The sequence below is a fragment of the Pogona vitticeps genome, chromosome 7, assembly GCF_051106095.1.
Source record: "Pogona vitticeps strain Pit_001003342236 chromosome 7, PviZW2.1, whole genome shotgun sequence".
Classification (NCBI taxonomy): Eukaryota; Metazoa; Chordata; class Lepidosauria; order Squamata; family Agamidae; genus Pogona; species Pogona vitticeps.
This window is the reverse complement of record NC_135789.1, coordinates 9,764,142-9,788,792: the sequence shown is the minus strand read 5'-3', so window position 1 is coordinate 9,788,792 and position 24,651 is coordinate 9,764,142. Positions and strand designations below refer to the sequence as shown.

The 24,651-nt window shown below is 47.6% G+C and overlaps 1 protein-coding gene across 7 annotated transcripts in view; it reads left to right on the top strand.

The window, feature by feature from the left end:
• The window catches only part of KCNAB2 (potassium voltage-gated channel subfamily A regulatory beta subunit 2), a 92,370-nt gene extending 68,899 nt beyond the window's left edge, over positions 1-23,471 (top strand). For all 7 annotated transcript variants that reach the window (XM_072977751.2, XM_072977748.2, XM_020800021.3 and 4 more), the window contains 13 exons: positions 6,663-6,706; positions 8,028-8,065; positions 8,194-8,273; positions 9,309-9,353; positions 10,285-10,329; positions 10,979-11,022; positions 11,219-11,305; positions 16,480-16,565; positions 18,525-18,645; positions 20,160-20,254; positions 20,402-20,522; positions 21,579-21,667; positions 22,934-23,471. In XM_072977751.2, coding sequence (XP_072833852.1) covers positions 6,663-6,706; positions 8,028-8,065; positions 8,194-8,273; positions 9,309-9,353; positions 10,285-10,329; positions 10,979-11,022; positions 11,219-11,305; positions 16,480-16,565; positions 18,525-18,645; positions 20,160-20,254; positions 20,402-20,522; positions 21,579-21,667; positions 22,934-23,023 — 985 coding nt within the window. In that variant the 3' untranslated portion in view covers positions 23,024-23,471. The remainder of the gene's footprint in view (positions 1-6,662; positions 6,707-8,027; positions 8,066-8,193; positions 8,274-9,308; positions 9,354-10,284; positions 10,330-10,978; positions 11,023-11,218; positions 11,306-16,479; positions 16,566-18,524; positions 18,646-20,159; positions 20,255-20,401; positions 20,523-21,578; positions 21,668-22,933) is intronic.
• Positions 23,472-24,651: the final 1,180 nt, after the last annotated feature.

Genomic DNA, 24,651 nt, shown 5'->3' with positions numbered 1-24,651 from the left:
TTTGCATCCTGGAACGTAACACAGTGATCCGTACCTAGTGATGCACATGCTACTGGGAAGGGTCCCTTTAGGATACTACAAAACCCAGAACCCCCCAGCCAGCATGCTGGTTGCTACCAAAGCAGTAAAATGTGTATTCAGCTGTATTATTTCGATTTTCGGCGGCTAGTGGTGTTATTTTGGAGGCAGGAAGTTGTATGCTCCTAATAATACTATGGCATCTTCATGTCCTTAAAACAGATGGTAAATGATTAACATAGTAATAGTATAAGTAAGAATATAAGTGTCAGTGTCTTTCTCAGGAAAAAAAACAATTATCATGGTGGGACCTTCTTTGACAGAGTGATGGGTGGACCCTGGTTTATGTACTATGAGTCAGTATTAGCTGGAGAGAAACCTCACATCCAAAGCAGAAGGCATTTTTTCTTTTCTCTTTGGCATTTCCAGGTAGAGGCAAAAAGATCTGTATATCATTTCTTCCCCTTCTGGGAAAGAGGAAACAGGGAAAAAAATCATGCAAACCAAGGAATGAAAGTCAGAATAGAGATGGTTCAGCTGTGAATGTCATTGAACGGCTGGTATAAACGTCAAATGGACGATGTAAACAGAAACAGAAGAAAGAGAAGCTCTGTTCTGCCTGCAAAAAGAAGACCAGTAGAGCAAGTGAGGTGCTATTATCAAAAATTAACATAAAGCTGAAGAAGGGTATCAAAACATTCACAGTGCCAAAATATAATTTAAATAGCAATGCTATGGAAGTTAAAAGATCATGGAAAGAATAGATTTGCTTTACTACACTCAATTGACTATGAGTGAGAAGAACTGGGATTGAGAACCAGGGAGATAATCAAGGGCGAATGCACATAGGTTGTTCCTTCGCTGAAAAGAAAAGAACCTCCTCAGTTACAACCTGCATTTCAGAACAGAGAAAAGTGACAAAAATGGGACGTGGTAGGAAAAGAGGAAGACTAAAAGTGTGTTGTATTGACTCACTAAAGGAAGCCTCAGCCTTGAGTTTACAAGATGAGGGCTTTTAAAGACAAGACCTTTTAGAAGAAGTCATTCATTTGTAGCACCGTTGATAAGTCAGAAGTAAATTAACAGCATATAATCACGACAGCAGAGAGGGCCTGAAGCAAGTTTCTTAAAATGAAGACTATAATAAGGCATATCTAAAACTGACTTGGACAATGCGCCTGGTAAAATGCTGTATACGCTCAGTACTGCAGTATGGCATAGCCTTGTGGATTTTAGAACAGGTAACTATAAGAACAAGATAGCAGCCTTTGAAATATGGATTTATCACGGGAAGCCAAAAAAGCTTTTGATCAAGAGGACCGAAAGAAGCAGTACAATGAATGAAGAATGCCTGCGAGTCATTAAGCGTAGAAAGCAAGAATGGTTTGCTTACATAACGAGAAACAGGACGTACATCCTATTAAAGCTGATTGTTCAAGGTGAAATAAATAGATATGAAGGGGGGGAGGGTCTTCTTCGTTAAAGGGTTTGCTGCAAAAATGACATCGTTTAGAGGTGCTGCATTTGGTCAGAGTAAATTGGATGAGGCCCAGCCTCTGATAGGAAAAGAACAAGAAGAAGGGCATTTATATGAATGAATGAACAAATGAACGAATTTATATCCCACCTTTCTCCTAATAAACAGCTACTAAAAATACATATATTTAAAAAAATCACTAAAATATCAAAACATTCATGTTAATGTATGGTTGAACCAACAAGGGTGTTGAAAACTTGACTGTTCGAAAGAAGTTGAAACAAAGTTGTAGGCATGTAAAGGTTTCAACAAGAAACACAAGAGCAAATAAAAAAAGATGTGGCACCTTAATGACTAACTTCTGTATTTTGATGTAAGCTTTTACATCTGTATTTTGATGTAAGCTTTTACATCTGGTCTGTTTCATCAGACATCAGAGTCAGAAGACAGAGGCTATAGGGTAGAATATTAATGCATGTCTCTAAGATAAAGGGGCAGGAGTATTTGGCTGCATTTCACACCTAGTCATGATTTATCGTTTCCCTCTTCCTCATTGTAGGCAGGTTGGGAGATGTACCTCGACCAACAGTGGCTGGAATCCTGTTGCGCAGCTCCCTGCGATGCCATCATAATCAGCAGCAAATTGGTGCTGATTAAAGGCAAATTGCTGCTCATTAAAGGTGATTTCATGGTACATGCTTGTCCTTCAGTGCGGTGAAGTCCTGTGGACCCCAAACCCAACGAAGGACACCTTGATATCAGTGGTGATCTGCCACTGCTGATGACATCATCTCCCTTGCATGCACAGGGATGCGCAACAGGATTTTAGCCGGTGTCAAATATAGTGTGCCAATGGGGTGTGGTGGATGGAGTGCTGAAGAGGCAGTCAGAGAGGACCTGAATTCAAATCCTCACCTTGGCTGTTGACTTTTGGATCAAGGCCACTTTTCTGACCGGACCCTACCCCACGGGATTGTTATGAGGAAGAAAGAAGGAGAGCCGTGTATGACTTATTGAGCTCGGATAAACAGGATTTAAAAAACACAGAAGGGGCATTCCAAGACCACAGGAAAAATGCAGACTAGTAATCTCTTCGAATTCAAAAAGCTAAACTACTTATGTTATAAGAAGTCTTTGGTAACTGCATCTTCTTTCCTCCACCCCGCTTTATCTATGGGTCCAGATTTTCCTGGCGACCCCCGTGCTTGATCCTCTCCTTCTGGAGCTGTTTCTCAGCTGTTGGAGAGAGGAAGGATTAAGTCATCCCATGGCGTGAGGAGAGTTTTTAAAAATAATAAAATGTTGTCTCCCTCGAGCTCACAAACTGTGCTCCAGGGGGTGGGCCCTGCTGTCAGGTAGCAGCTGCCTCTGGCAGTGGATTTATTTGGCTATATTTGGGGATTTTTCTGTGGCAGGTACTGAACATTCTTTGGCTGGCTTTGATGGTACACCTTGCTTCGGGGGGGGGGGAGAAGTAGCAGGCCTGCAGTTCTGGCTCAAGGATCCGATTTTCTGCTGGTTCCTAACGAGGTTTTCTCCATTTTCTGTATGAAGCGGTTCGGAAGAACCCTTTGTTAGCTCTGAAATAAGTGGGATGCTGTATTCGGCAACGGTGGCGTTTCCTTGAGTTCTTGTTGCCGCTGGGAGAAATGGTTTTGCGAGGCTCAAAATCCCCTGTCCAGCAAGGGGCAAAAGCTTTCTCCTGGAAATCCAAAGACAAAAAAACATGAACTCTTCCGGGCTGTGATGGTTGAAGCCTCTGGCTGTCTCACTTAACTGTAGCCGAAATGGAACACGAATCGGTATTGATTTATCTTTCAGTGGGTCTTCTCTGATCCGGGTGAGCCTCTGAGTTTAAGCCTGCGTGCATGCGCCCAGCATCGCTGCGTTGCTCCAAGCGGATGTCCTTTGTTAATGGAAAATAGGCCATTGCTGTGTTATCTCAGAGGGTATTTCTGAACATGTACAGAGTGCCTTAAAGATCCTGCAGCTTCACACTAAATGTGCTTCCGGAAGAGAAATTCCCTGTGCGTACTTCTCGGAAAAGAACAAAAAAATAATCAGAAGTATGACTGGAGAAATCTTACACCTTTTCTTCTTGGTAATTGAACCCAGCTCCTCTACAAATCTCTAGGTACCATTTGTGGGTCAAAGTGTGAAAGCTTTTTGGAAACGTTGAAAGCTTCAATCGGCCTTCCTAGTGCCCTCAGATAAGGTTTGACGGCAGCCTTCAGCTTCCGGCCATGTTGAACTGCAGTCCTCTCGGACCATGCTGGCGGCTGGTGGTCATGGGTCTTGTAGTCCCACAGGCTTGAAGACGAGCAGGGTGGCTTAGATCTGATGGGAAAGAATGCGAACCGCCACAAATCTCTTACGTTGTCCACTTGGTCTGGATTTAGGAGCCTCTGCGTGTAACACAGTTCCTTCATTGGTGGGGGGAGTTCAGCTAGATCAGTGGTTCTCAAAACTTGCCTCACCAGATGTTCTTGGACTGCACCTCCCAGAAATCCCAGCCAGCATAGCTGGTGGTGAAAGCTTCTGGGAGTTGTAGTCCAAGAACATCTGGGAACACAAGGTTGGGAACCACTGCGCCAGATGACCCTTCTGCTCTGCTATGATTCCGTGCCTGCCTTTTAAAATGGCCTCTTCTTGCTTGCCTTTTCTTTTTAAGGACCTGTTTCCATGTGTTTTCCTAATTTTCTGTCCTGGAATAGTTACAAGGGTCTGAGGAAGTGGACGTGATCCACCACACCTCCCATTAAAATGTAGTTGTTAACCTTTAAGGTGCTCCAATGCTTTTGCATCCTTTAAAAAAAAAGGAGTTGTATTTGCTTTGTTTCTTGACAAACAGAGCTGAAAGCCTATCCATTCTGAATTAGAAGAAGGCAATTTCTTCTTTGGGTGTTGAAGTGCTTGTCACATTGCCAGCTTCCAGAGAGCACAGCACGCTTCTCCCAAGGAAGAAATGAACCTTCGTATTTTTTAAATAAAATATAACATCGCTCTAAGGACAAATCCTTGCTAAGCCACCTCTCACAACAGTGCAAATATATATTTTAGGGGTTCAAACACTGGACCTATGTGCATGGAAAAGTGAGTTTGGAAGATGAACCCTATTTTCCTTCTGCCTTCCAGCGGAAAAGACCCGGGACATGATTTTGAAAGGGGTTCAGCTTTTTTTTGTGACATGTTTTGAAATAAAAATCTGTCCGTGCTCAAAGGATTGTGTTTTCCTCCTGATGGGCAGGCTCTGTCATGGCACAAAATGTCAAAGCTGCTGAAGAGGACAGAGCTTGAGCACATTGGGTTTTTTGGGTGGGGGGATTCTGGGTTTTGTAGTCCACAAACAAGCAACGTTCTGAAGCTCCTGATAGGAGTGGTAGTGGTAGGAGAAAGGAAGCAATCATTGGTAGTCGTACAGTATGGCAGTCTCAAGAGAATGTCGTCCGACGGAGCCTCTCACCCGTCATATGTTGGGAGCACAATATCCATACTCCCTTAACCATGTAGACTCATAGAATAATTGAGTTGGAAGGGGCCTATAAAGCCATCTAGTCCAACCCCCTGCTTCATGCAGGAGTCCAAGTCAAAGCAGATCTGAAAGACGGTGGTCCAATTTCCTCTTGAATGCCTCCAGTTTTGGAGAGCTCAGCACCTCCCAGAGTCATAGGTTCCATTGTCATACTGCTCGAACAGTTAAAAAGTTTTTCCTGATATTCAGCTGAAATCTGGCTTCCTGTCGCTCGAGCCCATTGCTGCATGTCCTGTATTCTGGGACGATCGGGATCAGATCCTGCCCCCTCCTCTTTCAAATCAATGAAAAGGGCTCTCTCCCCTCAGTCTTCTTTTCTCAAGGCTAAACAGGCCCGCTTCATCCTGTTCCTACCAGGTCATGGGGGGGGTAACCGAGGGCCAAGGCTAACCTCCTCTGCCTTAAGACCGTTTCCATCTGGGGCTCCACATTTACCCTGCTGCCAGTTTAAGGTGTCCTCTTTGTGAGCGGCAGTCCTCCTGTTGCCTTCCTGCTCTGCTGGAACAGCTTAAGTCCCGTTTGTGTCTCATTTAAGAACCTGAAAGAGGGAGAGCAGGGACTTTGAAGTGACCCCGTCACGCACACATCAGCCCGGAGGCTTCAGCGATACACACGCACAGGTCACCGGGCCACTGTCACCCGCCTGTGAACGGGAAGCGTTCCACCTTGGTCTGAAATGATAATTTTAAAAATCCCGTTTAATTTCCCATCTGTGTACCTAGATTAGCAGATGCAGCTGAATTGCAATTGGTGTCTTCCTTTGGCGATGACGTAAAAGGGACTAGCCTGCGTGTCCCCTCTAAATCTACCGAGAAACTAGCGGGAGGGGGTGTTCTTTGGACCACATCCCTGATGATGCCTTTGCCATTTTTAAGAGGCCGTTGCGGTGAACGTATACAGAGAAACGGAGGCCGTGGAACTCCGTCTTTCTGCGCAACAACCTGGAGCTCAGGTTTGGGGGCTTCCAACGGAGGCGTCCCGAATCATGTGGCGCGAGGAAACTTTTCCGAAGTGTCAAAGAAGCCAGCGCCGTTCCCCTCCTTCCACCCCGCCTCGGGCTGGCGGCCCTGGCCATTCCGTGGAGAAGGTCGGGAGATGCCGAGAGGCAACCGAACTGCCAAAAAGAATCAAGCCCGCCGCACAAATTTGCGAAAGTTTGACAAACGTGTCGGGGCTCGGAGTGGCTCGGAGCGGCGTGACACGCCGTGGCACCCATTCCCCCAGGTGCTGGGTATTTCTTAGCCTGGAGAGCCTTTTTACCCCAGCATTTGAAGCTTATGAGAACCCTACCATAAATATTCGTATTTAGAGGGTTCCCCCCCCCACTCCCTTATGACAGCGGGAGATCTCCGCGCAGGTTTCCAGATGGCGGCTGTGGGTACCCCCTGCGTGGGCTGCGGCCCATCTGGACACGGGCATTTCCATCCGGCCAATTCTGCTAACGATGACGAAAGCACCAACTGGCCTTTCCTTCCCTTTGCTGAGTGCATTTGTGGGGGGGGGATGGGGAAATGCTGATTGGAGCTGAAATGACATCTGCTCCCGGTAAGCGTTTGGTGCAAGGCGCCAGCGGGCAAGGTCTATTTCTGACATTTCCGGGCTGACCACTGAGAGGTGTTTGCGTGTGTTTTTCAGGAACCTTGGGAAATCGGGACTGCGCGTTTCCTGCCTCGGCTTAGGTAAGTCGGCACCTGCTTTAGGCCCATCGTTCCGCCCCGTTTTCAGGGCTGCTGGTCTCACGCCAGCGTCCAGAACAGCAAATCCCTACCCGTTGCTTTTCTGTTAACTGGATCCCAGCGGTCATGACCTGCAAATGTTGTTTAACAGGCACTTTCCTTCCTGCAGAAGCACCCCCTGGTGGCTCCTTGAGAAATCAACGTGCAATGCTCTGCAAGGCACATGCGGGTTGTTAAGTTAACTCCAATGCATTTGTCATCAAGGGCATCGCTAGACTCTGTTGCACAATGGCTCTGGAGGGAGAGGCAGCCACAACGACACCGTTTTCTGTTTCACCTTCTTGCCTCGTTTGTGCCCTACGAGTGCTCAATTGGCAGAGAACATAATTTTCTTGCAGAGGGCCTAAGCCCTTTGCACATGCTCAGGATCTGTGAAACAGCAGTTCAGTCTTAAGGCAGAAGTAAAACTCGGTGCATCTAAACCTGCAGGAAAAAATTTAAAATGCTTCTACTGGATGGTTTTTCCTACTGAAATTTGGGGGGCGGGGACTGGGGACATCCTACAAAAATAAGCAAGCCCTACTTGTTGAGTGACTTCTCCCAGTTTGCTGACAAGTGGGTTGCAGCCCATAGCAGATCCAGAGAGGAAGGCAGAATTTGTCTCCCAGCTACACTGGGGCTGCACACTCTTCCTATTCCTCTAATACCCCCCCCAAAAAAAATCAGGGCTGTCTTCGGTCCATCTCTCGACTGCCTAGAGCAGCTGTGTTCAACCTCTTTTTGATCACAGGTATAAAAGCAAAATTTAAAAAAAGCAAAGTGTGCTGGTTATATACCGCTTCAAGCACTCTCTGGGCGGTTTACAAGTTAATTAGAACGCAGGCTGCACATTCCCCCCACCCTCCATGATCTGGGTACTGTACTCATTATACTGACCTCGGAAGGATAGAAGGCTGAGTGAACCTTGAGCCAGCTACCTGGGATTGAACTCCAGGTCGTGAGCACAGGTTTGGCTGCAGTCCAGCGGTTTAACCACTGCGCCGCAAGGCTCTCATATAAACACAATATGAAAGAAAGACAGGCCAAATCTGGGATTGTACATAGAAGCCACATAACGGACCTTATAAAGTGGGGTGTGGATAATTGTTCCCAGTCTGTGCCCCTCCGTCCAGTGGGCCAAGGGCGCCCCAGGGGGCCATATGGCCCCCATTGAGAATGTCTGGACTAGATCATGAATGACCACGTTTTCTTTTTCAATTATAATTAAAAATCCACTCACCTTTTAAAAATTCTGTCTCTCTTCCCCCCCTCCCCCCATTTCCAGGAACATGGGTGACCTTTGGAGGACAGATCACCGACGAGGTAAGAATTTCCTTTCCCCGTCTTGAAGCTCTGCTTCCTGCAGGCGGTGGTGGAGAACCATCGGGCAGGTACAATCGTGGCAAAGCTGAGTGTACTTCTCAGCACATCCTCAGTGTCTCTCTTAACAGATGGCGGAGCAGCTCATGACCCTGGCGTACGACAACGGCATCAACCTCTTTGACACGGCAGAGGTCTACGCCGCGGGGAAGTAAGTGCAGTTTGTTGAGCTCTGAACATCTTGCTTTTCTCCTATATCCCTGTGGCTTTCCTTAATCTCATGGGGTTTCCCCCTCTTCCATCCCAAACTCCAGGAAATGGGGCTTGTTTTGCAAATTCCGGTAAAGTTCTCAAAAACTGGGATGATATTCCCCAGACAAATTCAAGCAGGTTCTTCCACGGAGAGAGGACCGAGAAAGAAGCTCCCGAAACTTTCTTAGGATGGATGAGCCCTGCCACGTCCTCCCCGGGTTCACGTTTCTACGTGCAAATTCTGGAGGAATTTTCAAATGTTTGAGGCATTTTGGGGGGAGGAGGAGAACAGATTCTGATCATCCTTTGCTACAGCCCGGGAGGGAAGGCTGGTCTTCTGAGTCCACAAAGAACCGAGTCTTTGTGGACTTTTGCACAAGAGTCTGCCTGTCGCAGGCCTGCATGAGTCCCTGCTCTAGGCTCATGCCACTGGCTGCTGCACCCTTTTGCTAATTCCCAGGCTATGAATTTTTTTCCCACTCCAAAAGTTCCTTTTAGACTGAGGACACCGGGTCTGATTCTGCCATTTTTTTTTTTTTTGCAAGGACTCAAAATATTGACCCATAGTGGTTGCAAGAGGGCTTGTTAATTATTTTGTGTTTTAGCGGTTGCGTAAGAAAAGTGAGAATCATGGAAACAGGCACAGCTCTCCAGTGGTGGGTGGGTGTAAGGCCCTGTGTAGAGCAGCCCTTTTAGACTGTAAGTCATACAGTCACCTGCTTTGAGAAGAGGTCTCTGTTACATCTCTGTGTGAGTCTGTGTTTCAGGAAAGCTACTGAATTGGGAGGAGACCGTCTATCGGCTGTCAGACATTCAGAAGAGCATTGGCCTGACTCTTAAGGGGTGGCTTCTGTTCATTATCCCACTCAAGCCCACACGTTCTGGGTAGAATGCCACCCTCTGAAACCGCACAGCCAAACCCTCTTCCCATTAGCGGCTCTGGCTTCCATTCTCTAATGATCACATTGCACGTCTCTCTTTCTCTGTCTTTTAGGGCTGAAGTGGTGCTAGGGAATATCATCAAGAAGAAAGGATGGAGGTAACCTTCCCTGCCCCCTTGAACCAGCTTCTGCTCCTGACCCAGTGATGTGGGGTAGAACTTTTAGATAAATTATGTGCAATAATCAGAATAAAAATAGAATCCCCTAGGACCACGATATCCATGGGGGATCGGTTCCAAGCTACCCCGGTGGATGCCAAAACGCATGGACATGCAAGATATATACAGTGGTGCCCCGCAAGACAATGTTAATCCGTTCCATTGAAATCGCTGTCTTGTGAAAACATCGTCTTGCGAAATGTGATTTCCCCATTGGAATGCATTGAAATCAGTTTAATGCATTCCAAAGGGGAAAAATCGTCGTTTTGTGAAGATCGACCATAGGGAAGCCATTTTGCGAAGCTGCCAATCAGCTGTTAAAATTGTCGTCTTATGAAGCATTGGTCCCGGGGAAAAAAAAGTCTTGCGAAGCGCGGACTGAACCATCGTCCAGCGAAAATCACCCATAGGAAACACTGTTTTGCAGAGCACAATGGCGATCGCAAAAATTCGTCATGCAGATTTGTTGTTTTCCAAGATCATCATCTAGCGGGGCACCACTGTATATAGCATAGTCTCTGGTTCCCTGTGGTGGCCAGTTCTGGTAGTGCACCTGGGAAATGCATATTTCTGGGGAGGGGGGTTATTTAACATTTTCAGACAGTGGATAACTGAAACTGTGGATACTGATCCCATGGATATAGCATTCCTACTGTTTGTCTGCTTCAGAGACCAGGTTCTTGCCTTCTGGATCAGCAAAATGATAGCAGGCTTTAGAGCTTCAGTTTATCACAGGGTTCCTTTTCTAAGCATGACGAAATCTGGATCCGACCTGATAGATTCCCCCCCCCCCATTCCTTATCTTATTCCTTTTAATTTGCCAAAAATTTTTTTTACATATTTCCCCCCCCCCCTCTGTGTCTCCTTGCAGACGGTCGAGCCTGGTGATCACAACCAAGATCTTCTGGGGAGGAAAGTATGTTATTCATTTATTGGTTTGTTTGCTTGTTTTTATTTATGTATTTATTTTGGTGATTAAAACCCTGCAGTCTTTGAGCCAAGGAAATGCAGCTGGGGCCTCCTGGGCCACCTTTCTCAAAGGGGTTCTGAATTTGTGTCCTGCCTTTTCTGCCTCTGCTGCCGTCACAGCTCCCTTTTAAGGCGAACGGGAGGGAGATGAGCCTCTGAGCATGTCCAGAGTGCACCCTCCTCGCCTCACCCCTTCTGCAGCGAGATCTCTGAGATGGAAACTCGGTCTTTTCTTGGGTGGGTTCTTCAGGCTTCCTAGAAGCCCTGGGAGGTCTCTTGCTGTCTAGGTGCCCCTAGGAGGCCAAGGACTGTATGGTGTAGTGGTTATCTCTTTGGCCCAAGCTGGTGAGATCTGGGTTGTACTGGGTCTTGGGAGACGAAGGGCGTTAGTCACAATCGGTGTGTTCAAGGACAATGCTAGCCATAAAATACTGCACTCCAAACAGTTCACGACAGCAGATCCTTCCGCTAGTCATCCTTTCAGATGCCTCTCCCTAAAATGACAACGTTCTAACTTAGCTTAATTATTGCAGTTCATGTAAAACAGGCTGTGGCCGACCTGCTAATGGTGGGCCCTCTCCCTTCTCACCCTCTAGAGCAGAGACAGAAAGGGGACTTTCGCGAAAGCACATTATAGAAGGTAAGGGGGAGCATCGGAGGGTGGGTGGGCAGGACTGTGTGTGGGTCTGCTCATGGAAGTCTGGGGAGGTGGCATTCAGCTGGGAAGCACAGAATGATGGGAGTTGGAAGGGAACTTGGAGGTCATCTAGTCCAACCCGCTTCCAGTGTGGGAGACCCACTGCTGATCTGTTTTTGTCCCCTACCCTGCTCTCTAGGCTTGAAGGCTTCTTTAGAACGGCTGCAGCTGGAGTACGTGGACGTGGTGTTTGCTAACCGGCCGGACCCCAATACGCCGATGGAAGGTAAGGGCACCTCCCGCACGTGGGTCATGCTCATGGTGCATCTGTCATGGGGCAGGGGACAATGAATATTATTTCCAGGTGTCTAATACCCGGGACACCTGCATACATGCAAAGGCAGAGACGCGCCGTTAAAAGCTTTGCTTTCTCCTATGAAAAGCTCCCACAGGCCTACTTCCTGTGTCCCCAAATCACTGACCCTTTGGGGGAGCAGGAGGTGAAGCCAGAGCAGGGACTCATACAGAGAGGCAATGAGGAGTCTCCTCCTGAGTCTTCTGCATCATTGAACGGAGATCTTGAAGGCACATCACAGCAACAGATCTGAATGCAATCTTGGTTTAAAACGTCACCCTAACTTGGGGGTCCCTGTGATGCATATTCGTTTTAATTAGTAGCAGCTGGGGTAGCAGTCTTTATTATATATCTGTACCATATATTTTTTTCTGAATGAATGCCCTTCCCTGGAAAGAGGTTCTGGATGAGTCAGAGGCAGCCTCCATGCATCTCTCAGCGTGAATCACTGTCTATTTGCGCTTCTCGACACGCGCACCCAGCCCACAAGCCCGGTGGAGGAACGAAAACCCTTCTGTTTGTAAAAACCAGGGGGCGGCATGGCAATTTTTCAGACTGGCTGAGGGCTTTCACGTGCTGGAGCGATGCTCCCTCATGGTCTGTGTGCATTGCGCATGTGCGTTTGGTCCTGCGCATGTGCGATTCCAAGGGCTCAAATCCCAGACGGTTTCCAGAAGGTCCACTTCTGGTTTGTTTCCTGTGGGTTTGGGAGGGGTCCTGGAGAACCCCACTCTTGGGAGCTTCCAAGGGCCAAAAAAATAATTCAAACAAATTATTTAAATGGGGGCGTCTCCGAGCCCCCCAGGTTCCCGACACATGGCCCATCCCTCTTAAAAGGTAAGTCAAGACTATTCCTGCCCATGATGTTCCTTAACTGTTACTCTGAGCCACCTTACTCTGGTGATACATTTGGAACTCCTGGAGCGAGCAGGCAGGGGGCATCTCGTCTCCCCTAGAATTGTGGCACATCGTTCCCACTGTGGTCATGGCTGAAAGCTGCGCCCGCTTTTGAGGAATGATCAAGCGTGGAGAGGGGAGGGTCGCTGGCACCTTGATCAGCAGATGTGGCTCACAGGTGCCTGCGTAGTGTCTTAAAAAGAATGAAAGAAATAGAGCAAATTTTTGGAGTGATTTCAGCAGGCAGGTCTGGCACCCTGGGACCAAGGTTGGCCTTCTCTCCCCTTTTTCTTATGGCCAAGAGGGAGCTTGAGCAGGGAAGCGGGAACGGGCAGATTGATACTCCTGTTCCCCCGCCCTTCCTGTCGCACCGTGTCTTGCCAATGGCGCCAGCAGCAGCTGTAAACTCTGGTCTCTCTCAAATCTTTCTTTTATCACCAGGGAACCCATTTAGCTCTTCCAAGTCGCGAACATTCATCATAGAAGGTACACTGTACCCCGCCCGTCTTGACTACCTGCATCTGAGTGGCATTTTATGGGAACCGACCCCCCATGCCCCGTTTTTCGTTCTTCCTTTATGTTTGCTGTTTTGCTTTTGATTCCGATTGGCGACGCCTCCCTCGGCTCGAACGGCGGACCAAAAACACAAAAAACAAATACCAAACCCTGTCTCTCCATAAAATGCCCAAAGGAAGCAAAGAAAGAAAAGAGGGGGGAATTCAAAAAACCCCAAATCAAAATAAAAGCAACCTTTTGCCCCTTTTAGCAACATCTTGCAAGTAATACTGAAATCAATTGGCTCCAGTCCTTCTTGACCCTCCCTGAATCATGCCATCTCATCATCCTCCCTTCCTTTCTCCGATCAGTGCATGGCTTCTTCCCTGCTGTTCATAGCTGTGCATTCAAGGGACCTTTGGCCTCCGTGTCTAAAGATTACTCAACGGGGTGACCGTTGACTTGCCATTTCATAGAATCGTAGAAATGTGAAGTTGGAAGGAGCCTACAAGGCCATCATTTCCTGGCATTTCTGCATTTTGTGATGTGGTTTTATGTCAAGTGGGAACCATTATCATTCCTAAAGCAAAGCAACAGCGGAGCCCCATCCCCACCTCCTGTGGGGAGGTGGGGAGGATTCGATCAGAGGGTTGGTTAGCTGGTTGGTTTTGCTCAGCACAACCAGCTTTGACTAGCGGTGGCTTTCTTGGAATTGAGGTGGCACGAGGGACTCTGCTCCCTGTCCATCTTCAACCGACAAAAGCAAGGGAAGATCAAACACGGGGCCACCTTCCGCACGTGCGGGGCGTTTTTTGATTGTTTAGGTCTCGTTGGCCAAGATCAACTCTCAGAAGTGGAGAGAAGAAGCCCAATAATGTTCATTGGCAATTGAAGGTTGAGTCCTTGTGATGCAGAGCTTCTCAAAGGAGGCTGACGGGAAGGAGGAAGAGCCCAGAACAGAGACTCACCCAGAGATACAGCCCAGGGCTGGGACTCAGCAAAAGCCATGGTCCAGAATAGGGAATCTTGCAGGATAACAAAACCACACTCTCCCAAAAAAATTAAACCAGATCCTTCTGTGTGTGGCTGCTTCCCACTGCCATCTGCATTATGCAAGCAAAGAATAAAATAACCAAATAGGACTGAGATGATTCACTTTTATCTATCCATTCATCTGTCTTACTTGACTTTGTTTCTGTGACAATCAGTGCCCCAGCGGGTTCCCATCCTCAGGTCCCCAGATGTTCTTGGACTGCAACTCCCAGAAAGCTTGGCCAGCACAGCTGGTGGTGAAGGCTTCTAGGAACTGCAGTCCCAAGAATACTTCGAGGACCCCAAGGTTGGGAACCACTGCTTTAATTTAACCAAGATGCCGAAGCAGTCTCCCCGGGGCTACTTCTTGGGAAACGGTGGCAGCTTAAAGGATTTTATTTGGGTTTATGTGGATTGCACACTGCATCTTCAGGTGGTATATAGGTCATCTTACCATTTATGTTGAATAGACCAATAAGGTGGTCTTTGGAAAAGACTCCCAATGGAGCCAGAACCATATAGACCCCAATGTTGGAAGGATTAAAAAGCCAGCAATGGAGAGGTAACAGGTTGAGTGCCTAGTTCCTTATCTCCCCAGCCACCCCAGAACAAAAGGTTGGGGATGCCACGGACACCAGATTAGGATGATTGAAGGACCTCAGTTAGGACTTTGCTTAACTTTCAGTGACAAATCCACGCATGTGCCATGATAAAAGAAACGTAGATCATCTATCCGGAAGGCTTTGTTCTAGCCTTAGTCTGCTTGTTGAATTCTTAGTCCGCTTTTTGGCATGAACTTTGGCATCTTAGCTTTGCCTTGCATGCATTAGAAGCCTTGGCAGTGATGGGGCAGGGCAAGGCATTTCTGATAAAACGCCCCAAACCCCAAAAGGAAGACGTCCCAAAACATCCCCTTTATTTAATTTATTTCATTATTTATTTATTTGCAGCTACTCGCTCAGACACTTTCAAGCATAGCTTCACCACCTGAAGGGCTAGAAACCTGACCTTTTAACAAAACATCCAGGATATTCAATTCAGTATTTCGCACCGGGGGGCCTGAGAGGTTGCCCTTTGCTTAGATTTCAAATGTGTCATAAATAGAGGCGACCTTGTTCCAAGCATCCCGTTGCCGAATCCTTCTCCCACTCCGAAGATTACACTGTTGATCAAAAGCCAAACCAACGAAGCAGCCTACAGTGGTGCCTCGCTAGACGATGATAATCCGTTCCACTGAAATCGCTGTTTACCGAAATCATTGTCTAGCGAAAAGCATTTCCCCATTGGAATGCATTGAAACCTGTTTAATGCGTTCCAGTGGGGAAGAATTGTCACTGTCTAGCGAAGATCGGCCATAGGAAAGCTGCTTTGCGAACCGCTGATCAGCTGTTTAAATCGCTGTCTTGCGAAGCTTAGGTCCGGAAAACACCTGTTTTGCGAGCGCGGAGGGAGCTGTCAAAATCGTCATCTAGCAAAAAATCGGTTTGCGAAGCAGGGACCAAACATTGTCCAGCGAAATTCTCCCATAGAAATCACTGTTTTGCGAATTGCTATAGCAATCGCAAAAAGTCAATGTCTAGCGAAAAAAACTGTCATGCGGGGTAACTGTCTAGCGAGGCACCACTGTATATAGATTACAAATAACTTTTGTGCTTGAATCTGTCAAGGAATTTTTCTCCCCAACTTGCTTTAGATATTCGGAGCAGAAAACGTCTTAATGTGGATTAGAGAGACTGCAACTCTGAAGCTAACAGTGGGTGCCCCAAAGCTATTTTTGCAGTTGCAGTTCAGGGCGCCCCCTGGAGGAAAGGAACAGAAAATCACTTCTGAGTACTCTCTACCTGGAAAACCCTGGAAAAGGGTCTCCATCAGTCAGAACTTGACTTGATGGCACAGCCCCAAGGGAATAATATATATGTCCAGCAGCCGGAAGAAAATGATCCTGACCGTACAAACAAAAAGCCCTTTCCCCATCCGTGCATGGATTTCTTACCAGTCTCCCAGGTGGTCCTTTTCCAAGTTGACTTTGTTTTGGGACCAGAGGTTTTTCCCTCTGGAAAATCCTGGAAATGGTCCCGTCCAGCCCTTCTGGATGGAACCGAAATCCAGCTGGTTTGACAGCCTGGCCCGACGGCAACTCCCGTCAGCAGGACGGCCAGGGATGGGAACGATGAGACTTGCATTCCTTCCATGACTAGAGGGTTATAGCAAGAGCCCCATCAGGGCTAAACAGGACACAGAACGAGGCCATCCTTCAGTCCCATCCACCGAGGCGGTGGCGTCTCCTCTTATCCTCCATCCGGGCATCCGAGCCTCATACTCCCATCATTGATACATTCTATTCCATTTTGCTGGTTTCATTCCTTTCTTCGTTATTTTCTTGGGGGTGGGGAGGGACCACCACACAAGCCGAGAGGCCTGTTTCCCCGAAGACACCTTCTGCTTTTATTTTTGGGAGAAAGATGCGGTTCTCAGCTCCTCTTCTCCTGCCATTGGAGGCCGAGATTCACGCTGCTTGCAAGATGTCTGAGTAGACCAAGCCCTCTCTCCCTCTCGCCCCCCTCCGCCCCTTCTTTTCCTTTAATTTTTGGTGTAGTGGCCTTAATTAGCCCGGACTTCTCAGTGCTCACTCTTACACCTAACGTTCCCTCCCTGTTTCTGTCTCCTTCCTTTTTTTCCAGAGACGGTGAGAGCCATGACCCACGTGATCAACCAAGGAATGGCCATGTATTGGGGGACATCGCGATGGAGCTCCATGGAGATCATGGTATGGCGGGCAAGGGCTTCAGAAGAATCACAGCATCATGGAGTTGGGGGGATCTGATAAAAACCCATCACATCCAATCCCCTGCCCGAGGCAGGAATCCAAATCAAAGCAGATCTGACAGAGGGTGGTCCAATTTTCTCTTGAAGGCCTCCAGCGTTGGAGCGCTCACCTGCTCCTGAGGTCAGTGGTTCCATTGTCATACTGCTCTAACAGTTAAGAAGGTTTTCTTGATATTCAACCTAAATCTGGATTCCTGTAACTTGAGCCCATTATTAATATGTGCCCTGCACTCTGGGATGATCTAGGACAGATCCTGCCTCTCTTCTGTATGGCTCCCTTTCAAGTATTCAGGTCTGGCTAGACCACCTCTTGAATAGTGTGTGCAGTTCTAGACGCCCCATTTGAAGAAGGGTTGCCAACAAACTGGTTCAAGTTCAGAGGAGGGCAAAAAGGATGATCGGGGGGGGCTGGAAACCAAGCCGTAGGATGAAAGTCAGAAAGAACTGGGTATGTTTAGCCTTGAGGAAAGAGGAGAGATAGGATAGCCCTTTTCAGATCCTTAAAAGATTGCCCTGTTCAAAGACGGAATATCAAGAAAAACTTCTGAACTGTTAGAGCAGCATGACAAGGGAACTGATGGCTTCAGGAAGTGGTGAGCCCTCCAACGCTGGAGGCCTTCAAGAGAAAATGGGACCACCCTCGTTCAGATCTGCTTTGACTTGCATTCCTGCCTTGAGTAGGGGGTTGGACTGGATGACCTTCGAGGCCCCCTTCCCACTGCATGATTCTAGGATTCTATCTCTAAGAGCAGCCAGATTTGTACAAAGGCTGTGCCCAGAACTAATATCCTTCCCTATGAGCCTCACACATAGTAGGATGGACATCATCATCATCATCATCATCATCACCATCATCATCATCATCATCATCATCATCAACAACAACAACAACAACAACAACAACAACAACAATAACAATAATAATAATAATAATAATAATAATAATAATAATAATAATAATAATAATAATAATAATAATAATAATAATAATAATAATAATAATAATAATAATAATAATAATAATAATAATAATAATAATAATAATAATAATAATAATATAAAAAGAAGCCAGCCATGCTCCTGAGGCAGGATCCATCCCCAGTTTAAACAGGTTGTGTTGAAGTCCAATTGCACTGAGGCCAGATTAGGGCCCTTTTGCTGAAAAAGTATCAAAAAACCCCATACAGAAATAAGTAAAAGTATTGTTTTCTTTTCTCATGCAGGGCACCATAAAATACCTCACCCTCTTGCTGAGTAAAAACAATAATTTTGTGTAATTTTGTTTGTTATAGTTTACATCCCATCACACACACACACACACACACACACACACACACACTTTTCTGGTTTTGCTGCCAGCCTTATCCTCAACCCCATGGCGTGTGCTGCTTCTCATCCCCCTCCATCTCGGCTCTCCCAAAGGGACAGACGGCTCTTCTCCCGTCAGAGGTTGGGAGGCGAACGTGTCACAGTGATCCAAGCAGACAGCTGTGCTCAGACACCGTGTGGCGTTGCCAAATGTGTTTTGCTTCTCTAGCTTTCTCTCCGATGGGGAAAGGGGAATGGACAGGGCATGCCAGATCGGGCAGGGAGACGAGGGAGTTTCTACGGAGTGGGAGGCTGCTTTCTAAGAGTTGTCCCTCCCCAGATCCTGGTGGCGGGAAAGGGTGCAGAGGCTTATCCCGATGGGGCCAGGCCCAAACTAGTCTTTGGGTTCCCCCCCGGTCAGGCTTCAGCTTCTGAATGGTGTCTGTCTCTGGGGGCCGTTCAGCACCTCTCCTGTCCCAAGATAAGAAGTAACCAGGACTTCTCATCTTGATCTGCTGGATTTTGGGATCACGCACGTGGGCCGTTCCTGATTGCTTTGGGACATCTTTTTTCCTTTCCCCCCCCTCGGCAGGAAGCCTATTCAGTGGCTCGGCAATTCAACCTCATCCCCCCCATCTGCGAACAAGCAGAGTACCACATGTTCCAGAGGGAGAAGGTAGAAGTACAGCTGCCGGAGCTTTTCCACAAGATCGGTGAGTGCTGTGCGCCGGCACAGGTTCAGAAAGGCAGCGGAGGATGCTATTAGGCAGGACAGGAAGGGGAGGAGATTTTTCACACATTCCTGTGGGTGGATCTGGCTGCATTCGTCTTGCGCGTTGGACCTCGGAAGAGGCATTCCTGTTAAGGAAAGGGACTGCCTCTTCCGGATGAAGAATTCCTAAACAGAAGCCTGTGTTTAAAGGACTCCTGTTTGGAAGAGGTGATTTATATCTGCAAGGGGCATTCCTTCCTCTGGATGGGAATGCCTCTTCCTGATGGGGAATTTCTCTTCCAAGCAGAATTCCGTATTTGAAAGACTCCTATTTGGAAGAGGGGATTTATATCTGCAGGAGGCCTCCCTTCCTTAAAATGGGAATGCCTCTTCCTGATGGAAAATTCCTTGCCTCGATAGGGATCTAAAACCTAGCCTCTCACACAGCTACTTCCTCCCTCTTTATCATGTCCAAGATAAGCTATTACTTATCAACTGGAAGTGACACCTGAAGTGATGGAGTTGTGGGGGTTTTTTTTGGCTAAAGCCCCCATATGTCTGACTCAGTTCCCCTGCAGACCTCTGGGGGCTGTAGTCCCTGACTTCTGAAACTCCCATGGCCTAGTTCCTATTTCTAACAGTATCTTCCCCTACTGTGAAGCGTAGAGCAGAAGAAGAAAAAACACTGATCACCATAATCACCCATCTCCTGAAAAGGACAAAAGCTGATCCCACAGCTTGTAAATACTCAGCTCCCAAACAAACTGCACCAGAGTTCCTACTCCAGTCCTCTGAAGATGCCAGCCACAGAGACTGGCGAAACATTAGGAAGAGCAGCCTTCAGACAACACGGCCAAAGAGTCTGAAAAACCCACAACAACCAGGAGAGCAGAAGCTTTTGTGGAAGGAGTAGTTAGAAAACTGCTGCGGGGAGCAACTGGATGTGCCGTTCTGCAGGGCCACCTCTGAGCACTCATTCTGCCAGCCCCCCCCTTTGCCTCGGACTCCCACCTTCCTTGTGTGGCATCGGGGGGGGGGGGAAGAATCACTGAGCATTTGGCTAAGCAGTTTGCATAACCTCCCTTTGCTCGTTGGCACCAGAATCCAACTCTGGATTAAAGATTAAGAGGCTCTTAGCATATTAATTATCACTAATATTAATCATGGAAGTCACGGAAGGTTTAGGAATGGCGGCCTTTCATCTGGGGAGTTAATCCTAATGGAGAGCTTGTCTGGGCATGAGCCACGTGCTGAAGAAAGCCCTGGAGACTCTGGCTCTCAAAGAGTATCACCACGGAGAATCAGCAGGCAGAATCCGTCTCCTGAACATGTTCTCCTGTATATTTTTGTAATGATTGAGTGATTTGATTCCAGCTGATTTGACTTGACTGGCATTTTAGGTTGTGTGGGGAAGGGATATGCGAAGGGTTTCGAAAGTTGATCCATCACTCCGGATGTTTTCGAGCCATTGGAGGCCCTCTTTGCTCCCGTTATAACCCAGCTGTCTTTCCTCAGGCGTGGGCGCCATGACCTGGTCCCCCTTGGCGTGCGGAATTGTTTCGGGGAAGTACGACGGCGGGATCCCCCCTTACTCGCGGGCCTCGCTCAAAGTGAGTTGGCGACGGGATTCATTCCCACGGGGGGGGCAGAATCGGAAGCGAACCTGGGGTGGGTTTGGGGGACACACATACCCCCAGTGGCTCAGCCCGTTACAATGACGGCATATGTCCCTCTCTCTTGCCTTCCGCATGCCCAAGGGCTACCAGTGGCTCAAAGACAAGATCCTAAGTGAGGAAGGACGGCGGCAACAAGCTAAGCTGAAGGAGCTGCAGGCCATTGCGGAGCGGCTAGGCTGCACCCTGCCTCAACTTGCCATCGGTAAGCGGGCCCCCAGGTCCCCTGGATTGATTTTTCAGGCGAGACACCCCTTGACACAGGACAGCCGAGTGATGCTGAGAAACTCACATGCAGGGTATGAAGATAGCTTCCGGATACTTTTAAATTTACTTGGACCCCCTGCCACTGATACCGGAGAAACCTTGTGATTAAACACGGAGGCTCTGGTTAGCCATCCTGGAGAAACGTAGTGAATGGGTGGCTCAGTCTTTGTTTTAAAGGCATTTAAAGGTTACCTCGCCTCATTGGGAGGTAGCAAACTTTACCACCTGTCATGAATGGTGTCAAGATCTGTTCCTGAAATCCTAGAACTTTAGAGCTGAACAGGATGCCCTGAGGATCATCTAGCCCAGATATTTCTGAGGCTTTTTTTTTTTTTTTTGGTCAGGGCCATAAACACAACATGAAAGAAATCTAGGCCAAATCAGGATGGCATAAGGCACATAACGAACCTTATAAGGTGGTGTGTGAAGAAGTGTTTCCATTCTGCGGTCCCCTTCAAAGGGGACACGTGGCCGCCATTGAGAGTGGCTGATACAGTGGTGCCCCGCTTAACGATTACCCCGCTTGATGACGAATCCGCTTCACGACAATGTTTTTGTGATTGCAATTGCGATCGCAAAATGAGGTTTTAATGGGCTTTTTTCGCTTCCCGACAATCGGTTCCCTGCTTCGGGAACCGATTCTTCGCATTATGACAATCAAAACAGCTGATCGTCGGGTTTTCAAAATGGCCGCCGGCTGCTCAACATGGCTCCCCGCTGTTTTTAGGAGGCATTTTTTGCTGCATAGGCACCCAAAAATAGCCGCCCTGTGGAGGATGTTTGCTGGACGGGCAGGTATTTCGCCCAATGCGCTTTTTTATTTCGCTTGACGAGGATTTCACTCTACAGCGATTTCGCTGGAATGGATTATCCTCATCATGTGAGGCACCACTGTATACAGACCAACCCTCAGCCATTGCTGGAAACCCCCAGCTCACATCATCCAACCACTGCTTAAAAAATCTCCCCTCATGCTCTGCCTTTCACTTCACAGCCTGGTGCTTACGGAACGAAGGCGTCAGTTCCGTCCTTCTAGGGGCATCGAATGCAGACCAGCTAATGGAGAATATTGGAGCAATACAGGTGGGGGCCCCTTCGCTTCTCCAGCTTCAAGGCTCTAGACCACAAGGTCTTCCGTTTCCTGTGACTTCCCTCCTTTTTTCTTAACAGAGGGAATCCATTAAGGAGGGGGCGGAAAGCAGAATATCGTCATTAAGAGTGAAGTCTTTAGACTGGGAGCAGGGAAAGCCTTTTGCTTGAGGGGCACCGATACCCCCTTTGAGATATATTTGTTTATTTAAAACATTTGTAGCCTGCTTGATATCACAGGATGTCAGGAAGGGTTATAGAGTGGTTTAAAAACAGTTTGAAAGCAATATAAAATCCAACCATTTGATTCAAGCATTAAAACTATTGCATTCAAACCTCTGCAGGCCCTCAACCCACTTCCAATTCCCAGTTATTCAGGGCTTTTAAATCATTTATGTGTTCATTAATTTAAAATATTGTTACCCCCGCCTTTCTCCTTCAAAGCACCCAAGGTGGCTTAGCGCTTTTTTTAAAAACACAATATGTAAAAGCAAAACATGCTAAGTATACACATATTTTCAAAGAATGAAACAAGTCTTCTATTAAAACCAGTAAATAAAATCCAGACTGAAAAGCACATTTAAAAACATCAGAGCACAGCGATCTTTTTAAAGGTTGTCGTCAACACCTTGATCTCACACCGGAAGGTGTATTGTCAGCCAGAACTTCAAAACCGGCCTCATCCAGGCCTGAAACCTTGTGTGCCATCTAATCAGATCTGTTGGTCCTCTTCTCAAATAACTGCTGACATAGGGGAAACTCCCTCCGTTGTGCACCTAAAATCTGTTTCCCTGCTGTTTCCAGCGACTTGCTCAGCTACTGTAGGTGTACTAATTATTCTGGGAGAAGAGCGATGAGCCTGAGGCATACGCAACTTCCAAGGGGAGGGTGTTGTGTGAAACCACTCGTGCTTTTTAGCCGGAATATCATAAGCACTCCTGTGAAGATTAGACTAAAACATGGAATGGATCCACTGCCCCAGGGAGTGGGAGTCGTAGACGTCCAAAAGGCCATGCAGACCTCTCTTTTTAAAAAGCATATTAAACTGCAGTACTGCAGTCAAGACTGTGCTCACAATCTAATTTTGATCCCGGTCGGATCAGGTAGCTAGCTCAAGGTGAACACTCAACTCACGGGGGCGGGGATGCGTCGCCTGCATAATTAAATTGCAGACTGCCTCACTTTGCTATTAAGAAGGTTGGGCTGGAGCGGAAGAACCCTCAAGTTCACTTTCCCGTTCTTTATCCTTTCTCCCAACAGGTCCTTCCCAAACTCTCCTCTTCCATCATCCATGAGATTGATAGCATCTTGGGCAATAAACCTTACAGCAAAAAGGACTACCGATCCTAAACGGGGGTTATCCCCGTCTGCCTGGGACTTTCTCCTTAACTCCTAGCCTCTCCCGTTTGCTCGCTTAAAGCTATTACTGAAGCCAAGTGGCGTCCGATTTGCATCCGCGAAGAAGGGGCGGCGACGGATCCACAGACGTCCGGCGGAAAACGTTTTGCTCCAGAACCTCCCGAGAGGCTGCCTCGGCTTCTTCCGTCCACGTTGGTGTTTTTCGAACGGCAAGACAACTAAACCGGTTTGGGCAGAGGACTTGAGAAAAGCTAGGTCAACATGGCGTCCTTTTAGCAATTTCTTATTTTTGTCCCCCCTGTTTTTCGCAGTTGTATTTTTCTTTCTCTAAAAACTTCTGTATGCACAGAAAGAATGTCACGGGGCTTGGTTTCTCTCCCTCCCTCCCTTACAGTTGGTCTAAAGCTGGCACTGATGAATAGATAACTTTTTTATTGTCCTTTTTTTCCGTGGGCAGAGTTAAGGGTAGGTTCGATAACACCTTTCGTTCTATGGCCGTCTTTTAGGGTCTGTCCGTCCCGGCTTTCGGATGATTGCAGGCCTTCTCCCCTTCCATTTCCCCCTACCCTATTGCACAGCCTTATGGCCTCTCCTTCTGCTCTAAAACGACACACCCTCGGGCTTCCCCTGATCCTGTGCGTTGTCGCCTAGACACCCTCAGCTCAGGAGAGATGTGTAGCTAGGTTGGGAGACGGGCGGGTCATGCCAGCCTGCCCGCGTGGACCTCTGAAGCAAAGAAGCGGCCCCCGCCTCGTGCAGCAGACGCACAAAACGGTGCCTTTGTTGGATGACGAGATCGAAGTCTCCCACATAGAGGGAAAATTAAACATCCACACCATTTTCCAGCACAAGCTGGACACAAAGCTTCTCATGGGGTCCCATCTCTGTCCCTCTCCATCTGCCTTTTGATGGGAGTTAGCTGTCCAGAATCTAAGCCACCTTGATTCGTGGCATGGTGGACACGAAAAGAGGCAAATAATTTGCTTCACAGAATGCATTTATTTTTAGAAATTAAAGCACACTCAGCTGGTTAAGGAACACTGGAGTGCAGAAACCATCTCTAACTCGCATGCCTCCAGACGTTTGGTGGACAATGGCAGTTGTAGTCAAACATATCTGGGGAGCATTGAGTAGAGGAAGGTTATAAGAACAATGTTGTGGGTTTTTCAGGCTCTTTGGCCGTGTTTTGAAGGTTGTTCTTCCTAACGTTTCACCAGTCTCTGTGGCCGGCATCTTCAGAGGACAGCAACCTGTGCTTTGGTCCTCTGCTGTCCTCTAAAGATGCTGGCCACAGAGACTGGCGAAACGCCAGGAAGAACAACCTTCAGAGCCCGAAAAACCCACAACAACCATCAGATCCCAGCCGTGAAGGCCTTCGCGAATACGTTATAAAAACAGCTTCCTTGTCTAAACAGTAGGACCCACATATCTGTTAGATCGGTATCCACAGTTTCACCTATCCACAATCTGAAAATAGTAAAAGAAAAAAACCAGAAATACATTTTCTACAATGTAGTTACTAGAACCAGCCACTAGGGAGAGCCAAAGATCATGTGTGTGAGAGAGAGGTTTCTCTGTTATCTGCGGTTTTTGGTATCTGCAGGAGGGCCTTGGAACAA